Consider the following 22,922-nt stretch of genomic DNA (forward strand, 5'->3'; position numbering starts at 1 on the left):
ATTCAATTATAGTAAACGTAATTTACTTTATTTACTTAATACTATAAGAATTATATATTTTAATAAAATAAATAATTATACTATATATAAAAATAGGCCGAAGGGAGAAATTAATAAGACAATAGGGTACTAAATTAATTTTTATATTCAATAGGAATAAATACTTATTAATCAAATTTAACTCCGCACTCAAATCTATTAACCCTTATATACTCTACCAATCTCTATAAATCCTTACTAATAACTTCGTCTTTAAATATATTTATAATCTACTTATATTATCCTAAGTAATTATAATTACTACTTTAACTATAATTAATTTAATATTCGCTCTATATAAGGAGGTACTTATAGGGATAGGACAATTCCATATTAAATAACCAATTTAATTACAATTATAATAAATTCAATTTAAGTATACTACTATAAAATAACTTATTATACTATATTCGTAGCAAATATTCAATAATTTCAATTAAGTATACCAGCTATATATATAGCTTTTCTAATAATAAAGGGAATAAATAAAATTAGGATTTATTTAAAAAACGGTAGGGGGGTAATAGGGAAAATCGGAGGGGTTATTACTATAAAACAACTATAAAAGGATATTCGAAAAGGAGGTAGGAGGGTATAAAGACGAAGAAAACGATAGATTATACCCTAAAAATACTTAATATTAACAATATAATACAAACGGTTCAATACTCTCTAAACCTTCCAACTATTCTATATATACTACTACTTTATTTATTATATTAATACCAACTATTAAAAGAACACTTTATTAAAAAAGGGGGCGCAATCGGTTAACCTAAATAACGACCTAAATATATTCTAATTAATTATATAATAAATTAAATTCTTTAATATAATAGTAATTATAAAAGGTATAAATAGTCTCCGAAACGCCTTACTATATATATTCGAATTTATTAAGAGCAGATTATTTAATAGTCTAAGTATTATTATTATATTCAATCTCTAAGAAAATACGGAAGTCGCTCTATATAAATATATTATAAATAATATTATACCTAAGTTTACTATAGAGAACTAATATATATTTAATTTATATATTTTTAAAATTACCTTTAATATAATTAACGGTAAACGAAAGGGAAATATAGGAGTATTCTTAAAAATATATATCGATATTATAAAAATAGTTCTGTAATTATAAGAAATTTTCGTTAGTAAATTTAGTAATATTATATTTAAAACGGTACTTAATATAGGCTAATATAGCCGCAGTTAGTAAAAGGGTAATTATAGTAATAACTACTAATAAGGAGATAGTAAGGGGAAATATAATAAAAATACAAATCTAATTATAAAAAAAATAATTTTAATAGTAAAACCCAGTAAGGATAAAAGGGTAATTTCCTACTAAATTTTATTTAATAAGGCCTACAAATATAAATTACTCTTATTAAAATATATATAAAAAAAAGTAATTAAAAAAGAATTTAATTATAGTAAATTAAAATTCGAATAATTACTATTTATATACAAACTCATTAATTTCCGAAGTTTAGGGGTACGAATAGAGAGCCCGGGGCGGTATAAAAAAATAATCTTTATTATTATTTTCTTCAACAGATTCTATAATAAATTAATATTATTATAATAAGGGCGGAGGGGGTTAGATTATTTTAATTATAGTAATTATAAAGGTAATAGTACGAAAAGAATGAAGAATAGCTTTAGTAGTACGAAAAATAGATTGGCTGCTATATATATATATTTTAATAGTATCAGTTCAATTCCCGGAGGAAGAGCTATTAATTTATTAAGAACGTAGGTAAAAAGTAAGTTAAAGTAACTATAGTTGTAGCCACACATAGGGGACGGCAAATTAAGGGTCAATCCAAAAATATATTAATAATTACCGATTATAATAAAATACACTCCGTTAAACCTCTTTTATACCTATATAAACTCTATTTATCCGCTAACGAACATTATAGAACCTTATACTAATTTAACGCTTCGGCGCAGTGCCGGATTATCCTTCCCGCAAGCCCGACCCGATATAGGCGTTATCGTAAATAATCCTACGCTTCCATTAACGAAGGGGAGTAGCAGCCGCTGAGGTGCTTCTGTACACGAGCTCTTAGCCTCCTAACATAGGGTAAGTAATTTTTATAATATTATAAAGAAAAATAACCTTAAAATCCTTATTAATTTTAAATTTAGTATTTTTAATACGTTTGCGGAGTAAAGTATAATAAATAAAAAAAGAAGTTATAGTATTAAAGTTAGTATACTTAATAATTAAATATTCGGCGAGGATTTCGCTACGAGTTTCGTTAGTAATACGGGCGATATAAGACTAAATGAAATTATACGTAACCTTAGGGTTTCTACTAGTTCTATCCTATTTATTAACGGTTAAAATTGTAATAACGGCGGGGGTTTTAAGAATAGAAAGAAGAATCTTATTAGCGTTAGTACGTTTAGTTTATTAAATATTATACTTTTCGGGGTCTATTACTTTATTGGGTTCTAGGACTATTTCGAAAATATATTTAGCGAGTTGAAAGTAATTAAATTCGGTTATAAATCCCTAATACTAATTAGCGATATTTTAATTACCGAAAAGGGGAACTAGTAACGAATTGGTAATTATAATTAGTATAAGAGGGTTCGATATGTTGGCGACGGTCGAACTATTGTCGATTATATTACTTATTTGAAAAAGAAGAAGGGGAGTGGTTGTTACTAAATTAGTTACTAATTAATTTAATTGAATTATTTAATTCAATAATAAATAAACCGATAACTAATTCGATAGGGTCGTTGTATAATAAGTATTAGTGAGAATCTTTATATAGCAAGGCTAGCTTATAAGTAAGCGGGCGAATCGTTAAATCGACGAAGGTCGCGGTTGCTTCTTTTAATCCGGTGCTACAGCGCTTTATTAAAATTAAAGCCGACAATACGCTTTAAGGATACGCTCGTTAAAATACGATTATAGGGAAGGTTAGAGAGGGCTTATAACCTGTAAGATTACCAACGAGATTAAGCGGTTGAATGCAATTGATTGAGTGTGTGCTATGGAGAGAGAGAGAGAGACTGGCAGAGTCTGGAAGGCTAGATATGGTGCGGTCTGGGCAGGGCACAGAGTGGGGTTTGGGCCTAGTGAATGCTAGAGACCCACTAATAAGTATACTACTAGTTCCATTTGGTTGATTTTTTTCTTTTAGGCGGTTTATAGGGTAAAGGCGTCGTACGAGTGCGCTGAGACCCTTAGAGCTTACAGGGCATTACAGGGTGCAGACTGCGAGTATACGGCATGTACGGCGTTTTGGGGCTGGTCTGCATTTTGGTGGTTTTGTACGGCGATGCTAAAATTGTACGGTTTTCTAGCTATATATAACCCTAACCCGATTAAGGGGGTCGCAAATTGGATTTCTATACGGCAACCGACCAAATGATTACTATTTTGTACGGTTATCATATAGAAATGGCCGTATAAGGCCATTTATACTGCAACCGTACCAAAACAAATGCAGCCTTAGGTTACCTAAGTGGTTTTTTACTACTTAAACGGATTTACTTTGTAAGAGGAATCACAAAAGGGTAAGAAGATATTCTGATTTTAAACTTGCTCTCACACTCAATGCTTGCTTAGCAACGATTGCTGAGATATCAAGTCGGTATTGCACGTGATGACGAATTTATATTGCACTTGGTAGTTCCTGCGCTGGCTGGAAAGTCTGAAGAGCCCTTATGTGGGAACCGGCCTGCGTTGCAGATGCCATGACCTCACATGTCGGATCAGAGCAGGAGTGATGATCTTCCGCATCATTGAATGTATTGTTCTTTTAGCTCCCTGCGACCTTGGGAAGGTCAGAAGTAGATAGATACCTACCTATATAGCCACTCTTTCGAGGCTCGGTAGTTGACAGCAATTCAGCAGCGAGTAGAAGCCTCGTGGTGTAGTGGTAACACACGCTTCATTTCAAGGTTCATTATGCAGTGAGTGACTGCTTTTTGAGACAGGCTGACGCCTTCGATGATCACTGCTGTAGCATGGTGCTTTGTCCCAGCGTTTGGCCAATCAACTCTTCATGAGCGCTCGAATTACCTGATGAAGTCGCATGGAATCGCGGAGTGTCTTCGACCTGCTCTGTTGATGACTGTTCATTGTCTTTTTATCTTACCTATATGAACCTCCTCGAAAATTCCACAAGAGCCATAATTGCCATAGCCTGACCATACGGCATACAGGTAATCGGGATATCCTTATAATGCTGTAAATCCCTTCCCATGCCCGTCCCAAACGAGGTACCTAGTAGCCCCCCCTTGTCGCTAATATTGTCTAGAACCCCCTTTAGTGCGTGAACCGCCACGTCCTCGTACTCCTTGCCGACGATGTACTTCTTCCTCAGCGCCTTCATGATCCCAAACGCGAACCCGGCCGTGGCACTGGTCTCGAGATACGACCCTTCGCTCTCCGGCACGTCCAGTAGCGTCCGCCACAGCCCGGACTTGGTTTGGAGAGACTTGAGTGCTTCACACTGCGCCTCAAGTGTGCTCCGCAGTATGTACCCGATGGGGTCCTGCGGCCCGAGGTCCAGCAGCTCGATGAACTCGGGGATGAAGATGGTCAGCCAGCTGTTTCCGCGGGCCCAGCGGGCGTTGGCAAAGTTGTGCCCGCCACCCTTGTCGTTGAACTCCCAACCGTGGAAGAACAGGCCGGACTTAGCATCAAACAAATACTGGATGTGCAAGAGGGACTGGCGCTTGGCCTCCTCGACGTAATGGGGGCGGTTGAGCACCAGCCCAATCTTGGCCAGCGGCATCACCGTCATCATGAGCGTGTCGTCCCACAGCTGCTGGTCATTGACTTCTACGTAGGTAATGTGCTGCATGCCACCATGCTTGGTGCGCTCGAGGTCGTGGTAGGCCCACTCGGCCCAACTGTCGAGCCACGGCAGGTAGGTATGGTTACCGGTACGCTCGTAAACGTAGGCCAGCGTGAGGAAGACGGCCATGGTGTTGATGTTCTTGGTGGTGCCACCGGCGGCGAACCGGTCGGCGAACCAGTCTTCGATGATTTGCAGGCATTCAGGGTCGCCCTTGAGCTCGTAGTATTGCCAGATGCCGTAGAGACCGATGCCGTGTGTCCATTCCCAGTCGTTCCACCCCTTCGTGTCGATTACGCGGCCATCGTCGAGAGTCAATAGGAACTTGCCTGTCTCATCTTTAATGTTGACCAGGGCGTCGATTAACAATCTGATATTGGAGTCGATGTCCGCAGACTTGACTCCGTTGAGCTCTGCTGGCATCTTGACCGATTTTGAAGTATGTGATCCCTATACCAGTTGATATGTGCTGACGACGTCGTGTCAGTGTCTTGCTTGAATAGGGGACGGTGGACTTGTGGTGGTGAGGAAGATATTTGGGCTTCCAGATCAACTGGCATATTCTTGAAGCAAACCACCCAAAAACCCAATGTTACGCGAGCGGCCCGTTCGCTTTTTGGCTCAAGACCCTTCCTGCTTGGTGGATAATCTCCATAGCGATGATGTCTCGCCGTCGGATATCATGGCAGAGAGTTGCACTGAGAGGGATGGGGAGCTCGGTGGAAATCACCCCGAGACCACCACAAGTGAGCAGCATTGGCAGGGGCTTCATGGCGTGCGGGGAAGACTGGAGGAAATCGCCTGGCTGTTTGCGGGGAAAGGCGCTTAGTTGTGCTGTCCGGGGCACACCGGGCCGACAGTCGGTTGAAGGCCACTTTCCATACCGTAGGTAGAAGTGTCTCGTGGTCTTTTGTGTTGAGGAGTGATACCTATCATGGCTGACACACTTTCCATCAGAAGTCGAGGGCGGTGAGGCAAATTGGTGAAGTGAAGAACGGTCAGACCTCCAGGGACTTCCCGTACATTCATCCTAAAGGGCGTCTTGGGGAACAAGTTGTGACCCTCATACAGCCCATTGAGTTACAAAGAGCCCCAATATTCAAGAAGATAACCGTTGTTAGAGCAACGTTGTAGTGGTAAGACCGCTGCTACTTTCCTCCATCCATCCTTACCTCGGCGATGGCGAGACTGCCGCCCTTGGGGGCTGAAAACGACCCAGCCAACTTCCAAGTAGAACCCTGCTGGGTGTAGGTCGAAGCCATCTGACTGGCGAGTATTGTAACAGACTGTCCAGTAAAAAAAGAAAGTTGGCAATAAACAGGAGTAACAATGATCACGAACACCAGGGATCGTATGGTCGATCTCTGTTAGCCTGCAGTTGGGACAGGCTTCCCCATGGGGTAGAAGCCGGATTGACAAGATTGATAGGAGAACCCCAGATTCTGTCTCTCCACGATGTTGCCGCCACTTTATCTTCCATCTCTCCACCTTTATACATATTCATCTCTATCTTGACCTGGTCTGGAGGCCACGAGTCATCTTCATCTCCAGACATCAGATATCCACAGTTAAACATGTCAAAGCATGGCGATCCAAACATGGTCAGCCCATACAGAGACATCCAGCAAGTCGGCGACAAGCATGACCTGGGAGAGGTTGAAAGAACTCTCTCTCCAGATCTGGATAAGGGGGACCAGCCAAGATACGACAAAGTCGACAAGGAATTGGCCCAATATGTCGCCGATGAAGCCTTCGAGATATCGGAAACGGAGAATGCTCGCCTGCGCAAGTTGATCGACAAACGAGTGCTCGCCATCATGATCACAACCTACTTCATCCAAGCCATCGACAAGGGGACCTTGAGTTTCTCCTCCATCATGGGCATCAGAGAAGACACTGGTCTTCATGATCAGCAAGTATGTGATATAGCTTTCTTGTTCTTGAAGCTCCGTAGCTTGTCCTGTGATTGTTGCCACTAACAAATTGTCACTCCTCCAGTACGCCTGGCTAACCACATGCATCTACATCACCATCCTCATCGTCGAGTATCCCCAGAACTACATCATCGCCCGCGTACCTATCGCCAAGTACCTCAGCTTCATGATCATAGCCTGGGGTGTCGTCCTCGCTTGCACCGCCCTTTGCAAGGACTTCACCGGCCTGATAGTCGTCCGGACGCTGCTCGGTCTTTTCGAATCCGCCTGTCAGCCGGCCTTTGTCATTCTGTCCTCGATCTGGTACAAGCGAGAGGAGCAAGCGTCCCGGGTGACCTACTGGTACATGATGAACGGCGCCCAGCAAATCGTTGGCGGTCTCCTGGCCTACTGCTTCTCACTGATCAAAAACGGCCCTCTCAAGTCCTGGCAATGGCTGTTCCTTTCTTACGGAATCGTCTCGGTCCTGTACGGCCTGTTTGTCGGCTGGTGGATGCCCGATTCACCCATGCGTGCGAAGTGCTTTCTCGAGGAGGACAAGCGGCTGATGGTCGAACGTGTGCGTGCCAACCAGACGGGCGTCCAGAACCGCAAGTTTAAGAAGGCGCAGGTCTATGAAGCCTTGAAGGACCCGCAGGTCTGGGGGTATGCTCTCGTTCAGCTGTGTACCACGCTCCCGACCAGCGGCCTCGGTAGCTTCCAGGGTATCATCATCAGCAGCTTTGGGTTTTCTCTGCTGGAGACCCAGTTGCTGGCCATGGTGCTGGGCTTCTATATTATTATCGTGTTGTTGGGCTCTGTGTGGATCGTCAAAAAGACGAAGCAGAACTTGCTGACAATGTTAGGCTTTTGCATTCCGTCCTTTATCGGCACCATCTGCCTCATGACGGTGCCGGCGGACACCAAGACGCAGAAGATTGGGCTGGTCATCTGCTACTATATCACCTTGTCCTTCTGGTCGGCTCAGACACTGGCTTTGTCCATGCTCTCACGGAACGTGGGTGGCCAGACCAAGAAGGCTGTGGCTGTTGCCTTGAACTTTATCATTTGGGCGGCCGGAAATGCCATCGGTCAGTTTTTGTCTCCTCTCCTAATGTGGTGACGGTCCTTTGCTGACTGTGATGCGTATCGGCTAGGGCCCCAAGTTTTCTTGGACTCCGACAAGCCACGGTACTTCATTGCCTTTTCAACGCACCTGGGCTGTTACAGCCTGCTCGTCGTCGTCATCGTCGGTCTGCGATCCTATCTCAAGCACCAGAACAAGAAGCGGGATGAGCTCGCTGCCACCGGTATGCAAGAGGCTGCTGACGGAAGGATGATTCATGCGTTTGAGGATCTGACGGACAAGGAGAATGCCAATTTCCGCTATGTGTATTGATGGAAGAAATGTCGCCGCTTGCTGGGCTGGGGCATGTTTGCTCTCTTTCGGTGCTCGAAAACTTGTGCTATTGATTTTGTTGGTAGCGATTGAATCATTTGCGTTTTCCCCACTCTTTGGGCGTTAACATCTCATCATTTCGCTCCTGCTGGTGTCCATGATCGTCGTGCAAGTCGGAGGATGGGCCCTTCTTGCGGGACTTTTCGTGGTCAATTATGTTTTTGTTTTGTCAAAGGAGCATGTAGGGCGCGAACCTCGGTCGCCGCTACGAACGGTAGAGTCACGCAACCTTTCCGCCAATTTTGATTTCCGTACTTCTTGTTGAAATGTAACCGTCGTTCGTAGTCCGCGCATCAGAACTCTGTTTTCTGTTTCTAGTTTGGACGTTGTTCTCGAATCCTATGCTGGCATGTGTAATTAACCGTTCGTCAGTGCATTCCAGTTTCAACACAACAATAGGTAGGATCAAGAATTGGGGGGACGACCTTGACCCCTCCCATGCACGGCCCGCTTGTATCTTGCAGGCAACTGGTTTCTGCGTGATTGTATAATACAACCTATAGGTATAAAATAAGAGGATTACGAGCACTGTACTGGCATCTCCCGCGCTGAGGCTACATGGGATGGACTACATGTAACATCATCAAACAACCCCCATGGGTACGGATTCGTCTTGCTGCGTTGGTTAGACCAGTCTGATCAGCAAGTAAACTCGATATCATCGAGGTCTTTACTTCATTTGTATGTTTTCCAGTATCCAAGCACGCCAGGTATATATTGAATTTACGTCCACTTCTCAAGAGGGCCTCTTCCCCTTCACCCGACGTCAAACGCCCAGGTGGCTGTTGCTGAAGTCTCAGTCTCATTGGTCTCTTCAACATCCCATCTCTGATATGGCTTCACCTTCGCCCCCGATCCCGCTGGACATGGCCGCCACCGGGTCCCTGGGGCCCTTTCCCACTCCCACCCACGGCCAGCCCGGAGCCGGCTCGTTCACTATAGCCTGTTCCGCACATATCAAGGCCACACCTCGCACATGTCTTGAAATTCTTTTGAAGGCGTCAGAGTACCCAACATGGAATCGCTACTGCCGGAAATGCATCATAGACGCTCAGCCGGATGGAAACCAGCCCAAGGACAAGAATTACAAAAAGTCCAAGTCCATGACGGATAAGAACAAGTCAAATCCCAAGTCTGGTAAGCCCGGGGAGCCGGTAGACATACCCGTGGCCGTGCCCGTGGCCGAGCCTGCTTCGGTTACTGCTTCTGTTGCTGGTACTGCTCCCCGCACGCTCTCCCCTGCCAACCCTCACTCCTCAGGGGTATCTTCCGCTTCATCTGCCCAACAAGCTCTTCCCAGCCTGGTTGACCCAGAGTTCCTCCGCCTAGGCACTAAATTCACTTTCCATGTCCATATGGACCCTCTATCAGAGGACAGCAGCGCCCGCAACACCGCGCTCGAAGTCAGTCGTCTGGAGAGGATTGACGAGGTTGTCAAGGCGGATGTCTCGTCTGTTTTCGGGTCGGCTGCTTCATTGCCTAGTGATGGTGGTAGTGGGACTGACAGTGGGGCGAAGACTGGGGCTGCTCAGGATAGTGGTCGTGACGGTGGTGGTGATGGTGGTGATGCTAGTGGTGCTGAAAGTCAAAACGATGACCCTCACCCTGATGCTGCTGCTGCTGCTGCTGCTGCTGCTGCTCCTCCTCCTCCTCCTCCTCATACTGTTGAAAAAATTGAAGTCAATGACACTTCGGTTACGACTGCCAAAAAGGATGGTGGCAAACCTAGCGACCCTCAAGAAAAAGACAAAGGGAAGGTGGCAGCATCTTCATCTTCATCCCCATCCAAAAACAACGACAAGCTCCAGCTCCGCCGCACCGGCTTCCGCATAGCCTGGAAGACTCGCCCCACAGCCTTCATGCCAAACTGGATGCTCCGATGCGAGCGCTTGCAGGAGTTTGTTGAAGTTCATCCTCCCTCTAGAACGCTTGACGAGCCAGAGACGGCGTATCAGTGCTGGGAGACGTTTTACGGAGTGTTGGCGCCGGTGGTGAAGGCGGCAGCGGGCAGTCAGATCGTGAGGGGTTTTGATGTGTGGATGGAGGGGTTGAAGAAGAGGGCGGAGGGGATTGAGGGTAGGTGGGAGCGAAAGGAGAAGGATGAGTTGAAGTCTTAGTGGAGGGATACGTATCTTCGTTGATGTTATGCTTCTTTGGGACGTGAGGCTGATTGTATTGAATCGTTAGCAAGTCTCGGAGGAAAATACGGGACAATAATACGTGGACAGGACCAACCTATCTATCCTCTTCTGGAATTCCTCTCTCGCTCGGCAATATCTTTTTTCTCCCATCATCCACGGCCGTTTCTTTTAAGTCGATTTCTCAACCTTTTTGTTACTATGACCGCACTTTTTTTCCCCCTTCAAGCAGTTCAACACATCCCAACTCCTTCTTCATTTGCTAATGCCATGGTCTTAAGGGCTCAGTCATTCACAGACATATCCTCCCCGACCATTCACTCATCAGCACCTTCCTTCTCCTTTTTCTCCTCCGCTTCCTCCTCCTCCTTCCCATCCCTTTGATCTTCCCCATTCTGATTCTCCACCTCCGCATCCTTCTTTTTCCCACTCTTCCTCTTTTTCTTCTTCGCTTTTCCCGAGCCAGCCCCAAGTCCCTCCTCAGAATTCCCCAAAGCCTCCCCCCTCTGAAACACAAACAGAGCCTCATCCTTCCCCGCAAAACTCGGCAACGGGCATTGCGCCACCTTCCTCCACCCTTCATCTTTCCACTCGCGCTCCATATATTCATCCATAGTCACCCCCTTGAACCCCGTATACCCGTTCCCATTTTGCGTACCCACCACCGCCAGGGTATCTCCCTTATAAGCCTTCATCAGCTCCCTCGTAAACCCTCCCTCCTTCCCGCCCGCCGCGCTACTATCACCCCCCACAATCGGATACACCAGCAGCAAAACCATATCTTGTCCTCCCTTGCTTGGGCAAGAAGTGGAAGAAGAAGAAGAAGGGGAAGGAGAGGAAAGCCAACGGACGCCGTCAGCGATGATGGTGTCGTCTATCCACATGACTCGCCATTCTGACTGGTTGTTGTCTACCGCATAGACTTTTTGTTGTTGCGATGGGGAGGAGGAGGGGGAAGAGGAGGTGGTGGGGCCAAGAGAGAGATATTGACGGAGCATAAAAGTCCAGTAGCCGTTGCCCGAGCCCATGTCGATTATGGACCGACCGCGGGCAAAGAGTTTGAGGAGGGAGAGGGATTCGTGCGAGGGGACGGCACAGCCGAAGTGGTGCATGAAGATGGGCAGGATGTGGTGGGACATGCGGGGGTTGGTGAGGATGATTTTGTTGGTGGTGTCGTTTGGTTCGTCTTTTTTTGCTTCATCGGTGGTGTTACTGGCAGGGGGGGAAGAAGAAGCTAATGATGAAATGGGTACTGGCCCGCACCATTCCAAGTTCCGACAGGACCAGGCCCAGAAATCAAAGTAGGGGTTACATGGCAAGGGAGTCTTGCTGTCCTTTTTGGTTTTGGAAATTATGAGCTGGTGGCCGAGGGGATGCCAGTCAGATGCAATGTAGCGCTTGGAGAGCAGATAGGTGGCGGAGCGTAGGCGGATGGATGAGCGTTTGGCGTTGGACTGGAACGCGGTGAGGGCCGAGGCTGTGGCCGTGGAGGGAAGGAAGATGGAGATGTAAGATTCTATGTCTGCTTGGGGTGGAGGAGGAAGCTGGATAGTTGAGGTGGGTGGATGTTAGCATGATAGACAAACATATCCTTGGCAGAGATGAGACTTGTTGAGTGAGCCCGGTGCCGTTGTGGATGGAAGAGCTGAAGTAAACAAGAAAAAAGGGGCTCCCCCCATGGAAAACCAGCCTCAGCATCAGCAACTGGTACATACCAAATCACCACCCTCCAATCTATACCATCCATGCATCCCCTTGGCCCCGCCAACATCAACCGCCCTCTGGACCTGTGACAGCTTCACGCTGGCAATCGCATGGTACACGTACTCATCGGCTTCAGGGGCGTTGACGTCGTCGGATAGGTGGAACCACGTTCGGATGGCTGTCGCGAAGTCATTGGTTTCGGCCAGCCGCTGTAGTACCTGCTTATGTGTCTGCTCGTCTTTGACTGCCTCGCTGGGAACGAATGTGAGGCTGCCTAGGCAGTACATGGTCACTCGGTTCCCGGTTGATGTTGTCACTGTCATGACCATCTTGGGCAACAGCAACGTGTATCTTTGTGGCACTGTAGTGTAGGCTGTTTGTGTGCTTTCTGGGCGATGGGAGTATCGGCGTGAGAAAGTGGGTATAGTGATGGTGTAGTGTACTGTATTCCGATTTCTGAACGTGGAAGACTGCACTTTACGGAGACATCAACTCGGGAGGAACGACTACGAGGAGTTTCCCCACAACATAACAGTCTCTACCTATGCTCAATCGACGATGGCCATGATGTGCATCTGACGGGTTCCAATCGATTGTTCCCGTCTTGTTTGGCATGTCATGCTCGGATCATGGCATGACATGGTAGCGCCGGCTACTGCCTTGGTTATTGGTCGATGTCTTGGCCAACATGCATGCCGATATTGCCGGGGGCAGCGGGGGTTCAAGACGAACGGGGGTCCGGGCACGCGGCTCGCACTCTTGACACCTCCAGTCTCACAACCATACATATCTCGCACAGCCTCAAGGCATCCGCTAAAGTATTGCGCGGTTCATCACTGTCCACTTGCGAAGCTCGACAGATGAAGCCCTTTCATATTATCACTATCTATGCGGGCTTGATTTTCGAACAACCGGCAACAACCTACGGCATCACTTGCGTACGAGCAACTGGAGCCTTCCGTATACTGGACATCTCGTTTTCTACCTGGCAGTAGACTGCGCTCCCCTCAACCGGGATATAAGTGATAAATGATTATGTCCCTTTTGCTCCATAGTAGCCATGTCTATTCATACAAAGCTGCATGTTCTTGCTGTAATGCATCCAGCCTTGCTTTGGCCCACGAAGTCTCTGCCGGGAAGATGGCGACTAGGGAGTAATTTGACTCGGCGGCTTCTCGCCTCGCCCTATGGTCGCGATGATTACCGTCTGTTTCTATCCACAACTGGAGTTAGTGCAGTAAGGAAGCTTGAGCTTCTCTAGCGCGCCGCCGCTTTCTCCTTAACGCTCTTCTTTGACGACTTTGCTCCGGGTTGGATTCTTGCCATCATTTCCTCCTTGGTAATCAGATGGTCAATTCTTTCCAGGTGGCCTAGCAAGCTCTTCATGTTGAAGCTCCACTCGTTGAGGATATCGTCCGCATCCCGCGGCTTAGCAAAGCTCACGATGCGCGCCGGGCGGTCGATCTTGGCATAGACCGTTTTGAACGTCACGAGCTCGCTGATATACTTCTCCGTCTCGTCCTCAGTCAAATCCAACAACTGGGTAAGGCGATCCACACGAATGCGCGTGTAATACTTGGCCACCACACGCACATTATGCTCGATGACGCGCTTACGCAGGTCTTGCCAGCGCTGGAAAGCCTTGTCGTCGGCTGACTGGTTGGGCTCCGAGTCGAAGATCTCGGTGCTGCAGAGGTGTGGGCCAAAGATTTTGGAAACCTCGGGCCAGCGCATGAGCTCGTGGACGGTAAACAGCTTCAACAACTCGGCATCCTGAGGGACCTGTGCGATTCGTGGGTCCTTGTGGATTCTGTGGAGAAGATCGTGTTGCTCGTTGTCGTGAGGGGCAAGAATGATGAAGTAGATGATTCTTTGCAGGACCTGTCAATCCATGTTAGTCTAAGAAGATCACCATGCGGTGTGTCTGAGAAGCTTACGGCCTGCAACTTGGCGGGGTCCTCCTCTACCGCCTCGGTATCCAGCACTTGACGGTAGTACTTGCAGACGTCGAGGTATCTTGAGTCGTGCTTGGCCAAAATGATCTGTTGTTCGTAGTATCGCAACTTGAGGTCGGTGACATCATCCTCCTTCTCCTCGGAAACCTCCTCGCCCTTGGCCTTCTTGGCCTCCCTGTCCTTCTGTTCCTTGTCGAGCTGCTCTTGCGTTTTCTTGGGCCTGCGCGCAAGGTACTTGGTGCTAATCTTTCTGCTGAGAATGCCCGCCTGTGTCCAGTCCTTGCTCTCTATGCAGAGCGCCACCTGAGCCAGAATGAATTCCACCTTTTCCCTCCTGTCCATGGAGCCAAATGTCTCCACCTGAAGCTCGCACAGGATATCGGTCGCAGCCTTGAGATCGCCCTGCTCTTTCTTGATGTCGGAGAGAATCTTGGTGACGCGCGCGCGCTCAACCTCGAGAAAGATCTTGCCCTCGGTAACAGTGCGCAACGTCTCGATGACGGAGAGCTTGGTCTCCAGGTTCGGGGTTTCTGGGAGGAAGTCGATGACGGTCTGCACCATCTTGGTGATGGCTTGTTTGAGCTGGCCATGTTTCTTGGAGAGAACAAGGGTCTGGTCGTTGAGCAAGCTCCAGTCGCCTGCATTCTTGCAGATGGTAACGATAGCGACCAGAATACGGGATGTCGATGCGAGATCGGAAGCCTGTCGTCGGCGAGTGGTCAGCGTGAAGGAGCGGGGGACAATGTAGGTGGCCGAGCGTGCTTACCTGGCGCGTCTGCTTTTCGAGGACAGAAAGCTTCTCGATAGCCGCTTGAATGTCTGTCTACAAGGGTGTTTCATTATCAGTATCTTGTCTGCCGACGGTGGCAACCATGGGAGTTTTGCGATTACCTTGGCCAACTGCTCGGCCTCGGGCAGCAGCTTGTCGACTTCCTTGGAGAAGTCCTTCTCCGGCTTGAACGCAGGCTCCGCCATGATGTGCAGTATTGAGGATGTGTGGATAGGCGCTGTCAGACTGTTTCAGGTATCGTGGGCTGGGCGGCGACTACACTACGTTCGCGATGGGTTCGTGTTGTTGATGTTGTGATGATTGAGGGGCAGTTCGTTTGTTAGGTAGGTAGGTTGTTTGGAGACTGCTCTTGGTAGGTAGGTAGCCCGGTACCTTGAGTGTCGTCAGTCCAGCGATTCCGTTGGCGTAGTGAGGTGCTGTGGTTAGGTCGTCACGGTAGCTGCTGCTGGAGTGGGACCTGTCACTGCTAGCAACCCAAGCACGCTCACTGCAGCGGTACGTAAAGGTAGGACGAGACCAAGGCTCAAGCTCCACGTCAGTTTGCTCTGCCTGTCGGGTGGAGCACTGCTTCAGTCCAGCGAATGAAAGTGGCGAACGTGAAGGGGAGCTGGGGCTGGAGTGAGGCTGAAGCTAGGCAAGACCCCCGGCCGCTTTCCTGAGTGGGCTATGGAGGCTACTCTGTGGCTTGACTCTACATTACTTAGTTTTTAAGTATGTACTCTGGTTTTCCAAGATGACCATCATAGAACAACGACCCCGGTTTCCTCCAACAACGAATTGCCCGAACCACATGTTATTGAATCCAACTCATAATCCAAGTCGCCGTGCCATTTTCGAGAAACCCAGGGTTGGTGTGCGGATCAAGAACCTGGACCTGGACCTGGGCATGGACCCTTTCTGTGAGATCCTGCTCTTACGAATCACAGTAATGCTGCAATCTTTGTACCCCATGACCTGTTCATTATTAAATCGAGACCGGTCCGTGATGTATACGGAGTTGAGCCGCTGTAAGGAGATATAGTCTGCTAGGGTATCGAGGCCCCCAAACCTCATGACCTCCGTGACACGTTTGGATGGCATCTTTGGCATTGCCAGAGATCAGAACAGGAATCGGGTTGGTTAGATGGATGCGTGTGGTGGCGACGGGCGCTCCTCCGAGACCTCTCGGGACTGCGAATGCGATTGCGATGGGTTCGTGACTGGACCATACCATGACCTCTTATTCTTTTTATCCTATCATTCTCTCATCCTCTTTCTGCGAAGCGGAATAGCCTAGCTCTGTGATCTGCTCAGGGCGACACCAAGTGCTAACTCGCTTCCAGAGTCATCATCAACGTATTTCCAAGGTTACTTAGTCTGAGGCAACACGGCATCGACTTGACTTGTACAGTTCTGCTATCCACGGTCACATCGTAGTCTATGTAAGCAACCGAACATGCAGTCCTTGAACTGGGTGTCTCTATTTTACTTTATTCGTGTTTCTCTTCCTTCCGTTTCGGTGGCTGTTCTGTAGTGCGCTGTGGCTTGTCCGGGTCACTTCATCCGCCTACCGCACGACACCACCATATTGCAAGCCGAATCTGTACGACGGAGAATGAAATCGGGATGATACCGTATTGGTGGTTCATAAGCACCTTAATCAGACGGGGAAACAGACGACGACGAGCCTCCTCTGGAAAATGAGAAAAGGAAGGAGGGGGGGGTTGACGAGTGGAAGAATGAAATAGTTTCCAAACCCCCCACATCCTGGCTACGCTATACGTCAGGGATCGATTGCATTATCTTCATTTTCTACCCTCCCTTGACAGCGTGGTACTGTGTATTCTGTACCTGGCTGCCAAGCGCGCTGGTGCAGAACGCAAGGGGGTCCAGACTACGGTACCTACATACTAATCCAGGTCTGTAAAGTCGTCAGAGGTTCACCAGCATTGGAACTTCCATAACACTCATCTTGTTTGCCCTTTTGGTTCTTGTCGCCAACTTCACCCCTTCACATATTGCTTCAGAGTACAAGCATTCGGTAGCTGCTTGCCTCTGCCCCGACGATCACGCGGACGACAAGCTCTTTGGCAGTTGACCATCCTCTAATTTGAGTCCATCCTCATTAGCACAGACGACTCACTCACTTGGGCGATACTTTGTAGGTTAAGCTCATACAGTTTTATCCGCGACGAATTCCTCGATTTCCAGCTTTACTACTGGCTTTGATTGCTCTCTGGACAGCAAATAAGTGCTCATATCCCCGTTAACATACTGGGTCACAAACCTACTTGGGCTTCCCTTGCTGTGGAACATACGCCGAGACTACTGGCCACCAACCGTTCGAACCTGGATCTCGGTCTGAACGATCCGTCATCCTGTCGCAGTAGTCACGATTTTCTTTCCCGTCTCCAGAACACAAGCCACAGGCTACCTATCCTTCGCCTCACCTTTACCACGCTTTACAAATCGCGTCCCAGATTTTCGGTCTTGAGTCTGTTTCACAGTGTGGTGGTCTCTCATGTCCTGAGAGCTTCTCTCTTCCTCCTTACCCGTCTCCCTGGCGATTGACTGCTCGTATAACCGGGTCTAGGCGTGCCAAGTTACAGAATCACTACACAGTACGCCAAACATATCTTCGGACCCCTTCACGAACGGATTTGCTGTGCATGCTGCTGGCCGTTGGTGGGACACTGGCTCTTCTGTCCTCACGGCGATACACAAGTCTCGGCTGAGCAATCAACGCTCCCGTTCAGTCCGCGTGTTACTCAAGACCACATAGCCCGCACTTGAGACCTACAGACATAACGGGCGTGAGGAGTTGGTGCTGCTGCTGCTGTCCCTGTGTCTGCTTCTGCTTCTACTAGGGTCAAAGCGATATAACGTGCTGCAACCTCGATTGGCCCAAAAGGTAGCCTGTTGCTGTCTTGGGCTTATCCCCGTCCTGCAGTCCCAAACCCACCAGTCAGTCCCCTTGGCCGCCCTTGAAACGAGAGAGGAAAGAACTTTTCCAGGTTCGCGTCTGCTGCGTTTTCGGCGTCCAGGATGGAGCGCATACAGGGTGACCCGGCTGTGTCCGGTGTCTCGGACCCCAACAAGAACAGAACGTACGAGTGTAGCTCATCTGCCAGCGACGATGGCACCTTGGCCCAGCCAAGTTCCCAATCGATTTCGTCACAAGTCGAAAAAGGCTCGGCGAAAGCCCAGCAGGTGGTGGTGGTGGTGGACGAGTCCCCCGATTACACGGTTGCGCAAGCAGACACAGCAGTCATCCTCACCTCCAGTAAAACCGCACCAAAATCTCCTCGAGCTGACGATGCTCCAATAACGACCCATGACCCTGACCTGGAGGAGAGTACCGACTCCGTCATATCTCGTGCGGACACGGTCTTTTCCAAATCGACGACAAACTCCCCTTCACTTTACGGCGCATCCCCGTTTCCGTCGGGTGAACCCAGCTCGCCAGGCGAGAGGTCGATTCGGCTGCTGCTATCATCACCGTCACCATACCACACGGCACTGGAAGCGACGAGACGGGGGCGAGAAGAGGCGGGCGAAGAAGATGATGACGGGGAGTTCGACGCTGAGCAAGAAGAAAGGGCAGCTGTAGAGCAAGCGGCTGAGGACGGGAATATCACCATCGACCATGCCGATATGGCTTCAGACGCGGGTTACGAATCAGACGCCAACACGACATGTTCGACGTCGCTAGCTGAGAGCATACGCGACTATGTTTATGAGAATGGGAGGCGCTATCACAGGTTCCGTGAGGGACGATACAACTTTCCCAATGATGATGTTGAGTACGTCAAATCTTTCTGATATTGTGCGGAGGCGGAGAGGGTTTTAAAGACATCATCATGTGGGGATACTACGATGATTACCTGAATACGGTTCAGCTAACGCAGAGTCAACAGGCAACAACGAGAAGACATGAAACATGCCATGGTGAAGATGCTGTGCGGAAGGCTGTATTACGCGCCCATCGGGAGCCATCCCCAAGAAATCTTGGACATTGGAACTGGGACGGGACTTTGGTGCATTGAGAGTAAGTTCTGCCCTTTTTGAGCTTCGAGATCAGGCACCCCCTCTATGATCAAAAGAAAAGGCTGACACACGTATCATCCCATAGTGGGTGACATTTTCGAGAGCGCGAATATCCTCGGCGTAGATCTAAGTCCAATACAACCGGAGTGGGTGCCGCCTAATGTGCGGTTTATGGTCGATGATATTGAGTAAGTTACCTTAATCCTTAAGTATTTTATCATCACAAAGAGGGTAGTCACTTACCAATGTCACAGAAGCCCGTAAGTTGACGAAGCCATATTCGGGAGAGATGATGATGACCAATGATTTCGAACTAACATAAACCTCAAGATGGCTACACCCACGTAACTACTTTGACTATGTCCACGCTCGCCACACCGTAATGGGCATCAAGGACTGGCCTCGTCTGATGAGGCGAACATTGGAGTACGTTTCTTTCTTTCTCTTTTATCCCCCTACCTGCGCCTACTTACCCCTTCATCCAGCCCGCTAACCGAGACCCATTTCAACTAGACACCTCCGACCAGGCGGCTGGTTCGAAATGCAAGAAGTTGTTCACTTTCCCATCTCCATGACCGGCCCCATGCCCGCCGACCACCCCCTGGCTCAATACTGGGCTGTAGTCCGTGATGGTCTCGCTGCCCTAGGTGTCGACTTCCATGCTGCGGCCGGCGGCAACCTATCACAAATGATGCGCGAGGCTGGGTTCGTGAATGTCACGGAGCGCATTCTACAGATTCCTATCGGAACTTGGCCTAAGAATAAAGTGCTGAAAACGGTGGGGCTGTACTGGCGCACGATTTTGCTGGATGGCATCCAGGCTATTGCACTGGGACCCCTTACGAGGGGATTGAGATGGAGCAGAGAACAGGTCGAGATGTTTTTGATTCAGGTTCGGAGGGCGTATCATGATAACTCGGCGTTGTTGTATATGCCGTTGCATATTGTATATGGGCAGAAGCCCGTGGCGGGGAGTTACTGAGTGAGCGGGCTGGGGTTTACCGGGATGGGATGGGATGGAATTGATGCATGAATGGATGAACGAACGGATGGACGAACGGATGGATGGACGAGGCGGGTAGATGGGGGTGAAGAGAGTTTTTTTTTTTTTTTTTTTTTTTTTTTTTTTTTTTTTTTTTTTTTTTTTTTTTTTTTTGGTGGATAGGTTCGACGGTTGGGCGGATGGATCAGTGGTTCATTGATGGTCGCATTGCAAATGGACGGACGGCCGGATGGAGGTTTACACAAGGATGGCTTTTGTTTTCGTCGGGTGATGATCTCTTTCCCCGTTATCATCTTGTGCCTCCCTCCTACGTATAAGATACCACTGGCGACGTTTTCTGGTCAGAATTCAATTTGCACATTTTATTCACCCTCAAAGTCCAATTATCTTTCTATGTGGCTGGTTACTTGTGATCAGAATGCATGAGGGAACAGATCGAAACACAGAGGGGAGTAAAGAGAGAAAAGGAATTATGGACGAAATGTCCCGGTCCGTACGGATGGAAGCCAGAGAAGCTCAAGACACGAGTAGCGCACTCTCGTCCCTTCTTGTCTTTTTTTCATCTACTCGCTTTTCACAGTCGCAGTCCACGATCTACATGACCTATTAGTGTACACTACAGATACACCGGTCGTCATCGCCTTCGAAACCCCTCATCCACACCAAAAGCCAGACTGCTGTTGAACTCATTGGAGCCCCTGCAGAGGGTATCATCGCTTGACCATTGCTTAGGTTCCCCGAGCATCGCTAGTGCTCCCCTTCTGACCCTTCAGATACAAATCCCAACTCGGAGTCGAAAACACGGCATTGGACTTTCCTAGGTATCATGCCCTACGTACTTCCGAGGAGTGGTGTGGTATGGCGTTGTCGCTGGTGTGCCCCTGGTGCCGAGTGGTCAAAGTGATGGCAGGTGGTGTGGATTCAACATCACTGTATTGTACTCTGTCCCTTTCTTGCTCAAAAATACAGGTAACCTAAACGCCCAAAATTCAATGACATATCCTTCTTGTAAGTGGAAGCCGCAAGCGAACTTGCAGGGGGGGATATCCACATTGAACCTCGAATTCTCATGCAACGGTTCGGCAAGAAAAGAAAAGGGGGTTAAGTTGTCTCCACCAATGCAGCCGAACGCGATCGCAAAATGCAAGTTTCGTTGTTTCTTCGGCTCCAGTCATTCGCTTCCCCACAGCAGCAGTACTAGTGTAGTAGCGTTCGTTAGGACTAGCTTCTCACTGGTCCGACGGCTTGCTTGTGTTTTTCCTGGACCCCCCCCCCCCTTCCCTTCTCTTCTCCCCCTTCCCCTCTCTGGATCTTTTCTGACCATCGCTTCACCTAACTTTGGTCAAGGTCGCCCATCATCGCCAACCCTGTTGACGACATGTGGACTAGATCTAGAAGGTAAGAGATGCTTTCTGATACAAGGACGCCCAAATCCAGCCATCAGCACGGCCTTTCCGCAGTCATCACATCACTACATCGCATTATTTCTTCATGTTGGAGTGTACTTGGAAGCCGAACGTCATATGCAGTTTGTGTTCTTCCATTTCTATGACTTCGGTCGCCCATGCGTATCCCACCGTTACCGTTGGAAACTCCGGTGGACGCCGGGATAGCCCAGAACGAACGTTTTCCATATATGTACCTTGATGGGTACATGCCTGCATATACTGTGTACGCTACGTGTATGTACACTAATGGATAAATCATTGACGACGTTCTTCCAGAGTATGTAGTTGGCTCGGATATAGCGTAGTTGATATTCGAGAAGTCCACAAGAAGGAAACTGGAGATCGGATGCCAGAACGAAGATGAAGTGGGTAGAGTGAACAAGAATGAAGATACACTAGTACGTTGTCCCCTTGTTAAGCCTAGCCTCACTAGCGACCGATGTCTCCTCCTTTCACACGTGGCACCCGCCCACCCACTCGGCCCCTTGGTGGCTTGTTCCGAGCAATTGAAACATGCGTTCGATGCTTTTTGCTTGATGCAACAGCAGAATTGCTTTCTATATAGAAAAGTGATTTGCCGAAGAGTTTGTTCCGATTTTCCTGGCTTGTGTTTCCATGTGATTTAAGGTATAGGGACAATTAACATTATCGAGCAAAGATGGGGTTAACAGCATGATTCGGATTCCGATGTCCCAGGGGGGCTTTGGACTGGACCGAGGACTTTTATCATTTCGTTAGGGTGGCCGGTTTCCAACCAGTCAACGGCTCCCTTTCTTAGCAGCCTACAAGTACATACATCTTACATAGTAGGGCTTGTACACTAGATACCTCAATCGCCTGCCGCCTTGCTAGCATTCACTCCGTCAAAGGGATCTTGTCTTTTGTAATCTGTAGTGTAGTCCGTAGTCCATAGCTAGCATGTCGACATCAATCAGCCGAGGCTTTCCCTGTTCGCGCATGGATTTCGTGAACAACACCGAGAGGAAGCACACTACGGGTTCCGATAATCGATACCCTCTCCATGGTACTGGGTCGGAAGCAGGTAACAAATTACGGGAACAACAGAAGGAAGAATCATCCATCCCACTTTGTGTCATGTCTTCGTTCCTCTTTTTGTGTTCTTTGTGATACTGGAACCGAGTACGTAGGTAGGTACTTTGGTGTGCTGTGCTGTGCTCTGTTTGTCCAATGCGGGCTTCTGGGGTAGGGGGATGGTGTTAAAGTGTCTGTGTAATGGGATATGGGTATTTTACAGATAGATAAAGCCCAGTCTGATCATGTTTGCTTGCTTGTTGAAGTGACGAAGAACTCGTTATGGCTCACCAGTGTTGGTTGTTCAGTGCTTGCCGAATTGACTTGGCGTGAGCAACCGCAAATATTCATTGACCAGTCGTTTCAAAGATGCCGGAAGGCTGCTTTGAAATGCCGTGCTGACGGCTTTCAGGCAGAACGGATGGCTGAGACATGGCTTGATGGCGGTTTCGACTGCCGTGACATGAATCATTTGCGGCATTGGTGTTGTTGGGGGGCTCTCGCCTGCCAACGTCCACGATGTTCACTGCAAGACCCTCACAGGCGTGTCTGCTACTTGTTGAGGGCATCCCACTGGTGT

At 48.4% G+C, this 22,922-nt stretch overlaps 7 protein-coding genes across 7 annotated transcripts; 4 read left to right on the forward strand and 3 right to left on the reverse strand.

The window, feature by feature from the left end:
* Positions 1–3,836: 3,836 nt before the first annotated feature.
* B0T23DRAFT_185191 (Six-hairpin glycosidase-like protein) lies at positions 3,837–5,415 on the reverse strand. Its single transcript, XM_062833128.1, has one exon. The coding sequence runs from the start codon at positions 5,295–5,297 to the stop codon at positions 4,170–4,172; it is 1,128 nt and encodes a 375-aa protein (XP_062690515.1). The 5' UTR covers positions 5,298–5,415; the 3' UTR covers positions 3,837–4,169.
* Positions 5,416–6,216: 801 nt separating this feature from the next.
* On the forward strand, positions 6,217–8,326 carry B0T23DRAFT_185200 (major facilitator superfamily domain-containing protein). Its single transcript, XM_062833129.1, has 3 exons — positions 6,217–6,790; positions 6,873–7,878; positions 7,945–8,326. Exons 1-3 carry the CDS (start codon positions 6,449–6,451, stop codon positions 8,184–8,186), a joined length of 1,590 nt encoding a protein of 529 aa, XP_062690516.1. The 5' UTR covers positions 6,217–6,448; the 3' UTR covers positions 8,187–8,326.
* Positions 8,327–9,079: 753 nt separating this feature from the next.
* B0T23DRAFT_320593 (uncharacterized protein) lies at positions 9,080–10,363 on the forward strand (the record flags this gene model as incomplete). The annotated part of the gene is made up of 1 exon (XM_062835179.1): positions 9,080–10,363. One exon carries the CDS (start codon positions 9,080–9,082, stop codon positions 10,361–10,363), a length of 1,284 nt encoding a protein of 427 aa, XP_062690517.1.
* A 203-nt stretch (positions 10,364–10,566) lies between these two features.
* On the reverse strand, positions 10,567–12,706 carry B0T23DRAFT_185246 (uncharacterized protein). The gene is made up of 2 exons (XM_062833130.1): positions 12,100–12,706; positions 10,567–11,928 (listed from the first exon to the last, which is right to left on the reverse strand). The coding sequence occupies exons 1-2, from the start codon at positions 12,415–12,417 to the stop codon at positions 10,702–10,704; spliced, it is 1,545 nt and encodes a 514-aa protein (XP_062690518.1). The 5' UTR covers positions 12,418–12,706; the 3' UTR covers positions 10,567–10,701.
* A 181-nt stretch (positions 12,707–12,887) lies between these two features.
* Positions 12,888–15,317, reverse strand: B0T23DRAFT_383945 (PCI domain-containing protein). Its single transcript, XM_062837443.1, has 4 exons — positions 14,935–15,317; positions 14,810–14,866; positions 14,026–14,745; positions 12,888–13,969 (listed from the first exon to the last, which is right to left on the reverse strand). The coding sequence occupies exons 1-4, from the start codon at positions 15,016–15,018 to the stop codon at positions 13,346–13,348; spliced, it is 1,485 nt and encodes a 494-aa protein (XP_062690519.1). The 5' UTR covers positions 15,019–15,317; the 3' UTR covers positions 12,888–13,345.
* Positions 15,318–15,566: 249 nt separating this feature from the next.
* On the forward strand, positions 15,567–15,844 carry B0T23DRAFT_361730 (uncharacterized protein; the record flags this gene model as incomplete). The annotated part of the gene is made up of 2 exons (XM_062836291.1): positions 15,567–15,657; positions 15,738–15,844. The coding sequence occupies 2 exons, from the start codon at positions 15,567–15,569 to the stop codon at positions 15,842–15,844; spliced, it is 198 nt and encodes a 65-aa protein (XP_062690520.1).
* A 2,013-nt stretch (positions 15,845–17,857) lies between these two features.
* B0T23DRAFT_406112 (S-adenosyl-L-methionine-dependent methyltransferase) lies at positions 17,858–19,841 on the forward strand (the record flags this gene model as incomplete). Its single annotated transcript, XM_062839082.1, has 6 exons — positions 17,858–18,615; positions 18,730–18,860; positions 18,945–19,009; positions 19,070–19,119; positions 19,190–19,285; positions 19,373–19,841. 6 exons carry the CDS (start codon positions 17,858–17,860, stop codon positions 19,839–19,841), a joined length of 1,569 nt encoding a protein of 522 aa, XP_062690521.1.
* Between the last annotated feature and the right edge of the window lie 3,081 nt (positions 19,842–22,922).

This window comes from Neurospora hispaniola (genome assembly GCF_033458365.1).
Source record: "Neurospora hispaniola strain FGSC 10403 chromosome Unknown B0T23scaffold_6, whole genome shotgun sequence".
In the NCBI taxonomy this organism is placed as follows: Eukaryota; Fungi; Ascomycota; class Sordariomycetes; order Sordariales; family Sordariaceae; genus Neurospora; species Neurospora hispaniola.

Coding starts and splice junctions, on each gene's coding strand:
- B0T23DRAFT_185191 (XM_062833128.1), bottom strand. CDS start 5,297: ATGCCAGCAGAGCTCAACGGAGTCAAGTCTGCGGACATCGACTCCAAT.
- B0T23DRAFT_185200 (XM_062833129.1), top strand. CDS start 6,449: ATGTCAAAGCATGGCGATCCAAACATGGTCAGCCCATACAGAGACATC. Junction 6,791..6,872: donor CTGGTCTTCATGATCAGCAA/GTATGTGATATA, acceptor TCACTCCTCCAG/TACGCCTGGCTAACCACATG. Junction 7,879..7,944: donor GGCGGCCGGAAATGCCATCG/GTCAGTTTTTGT, acceptor CGTATCGGCTAG/GGCCCCAAGTTTTCTTGGAC.
- B0T23DRAFT_185246 (XM_062833130.1), bottom strand. CDS start 12,417: ATGGTCATGACAGTGACAACATCAACCGGGAACCGAGTGACCATGTAC. Junction 11,929..12,099: donor GATTGGAGGGTGGTGATTTG/GTATGTACCAGT, acceptor TCAACTATCCAG/CTTCCTCCTCCACCCCAAGC.
- B0T23DRAFT_383945 (XM_062837443.1), bottom strand. CDS start 15,018: ATGGCGGAGCCTGCGTTCAAGCCGGAGAAGGACTTCTCCAAGGAAGTC. Junction 14,746..14,809: donor TCGAAAAGCAGACGCGCCAG/GTAAGCACGCTC, acceptor CGCCGACGACAG/GCTTCCGATCTCGCATCGAC. Junction 13,970..14,025: donor ACCCCGCCAAGTTGCAGGCC/GTAAGCTTCTCA, acceptor ATGGATTGACAG/GTCCTGCAAAGAATCATCTA.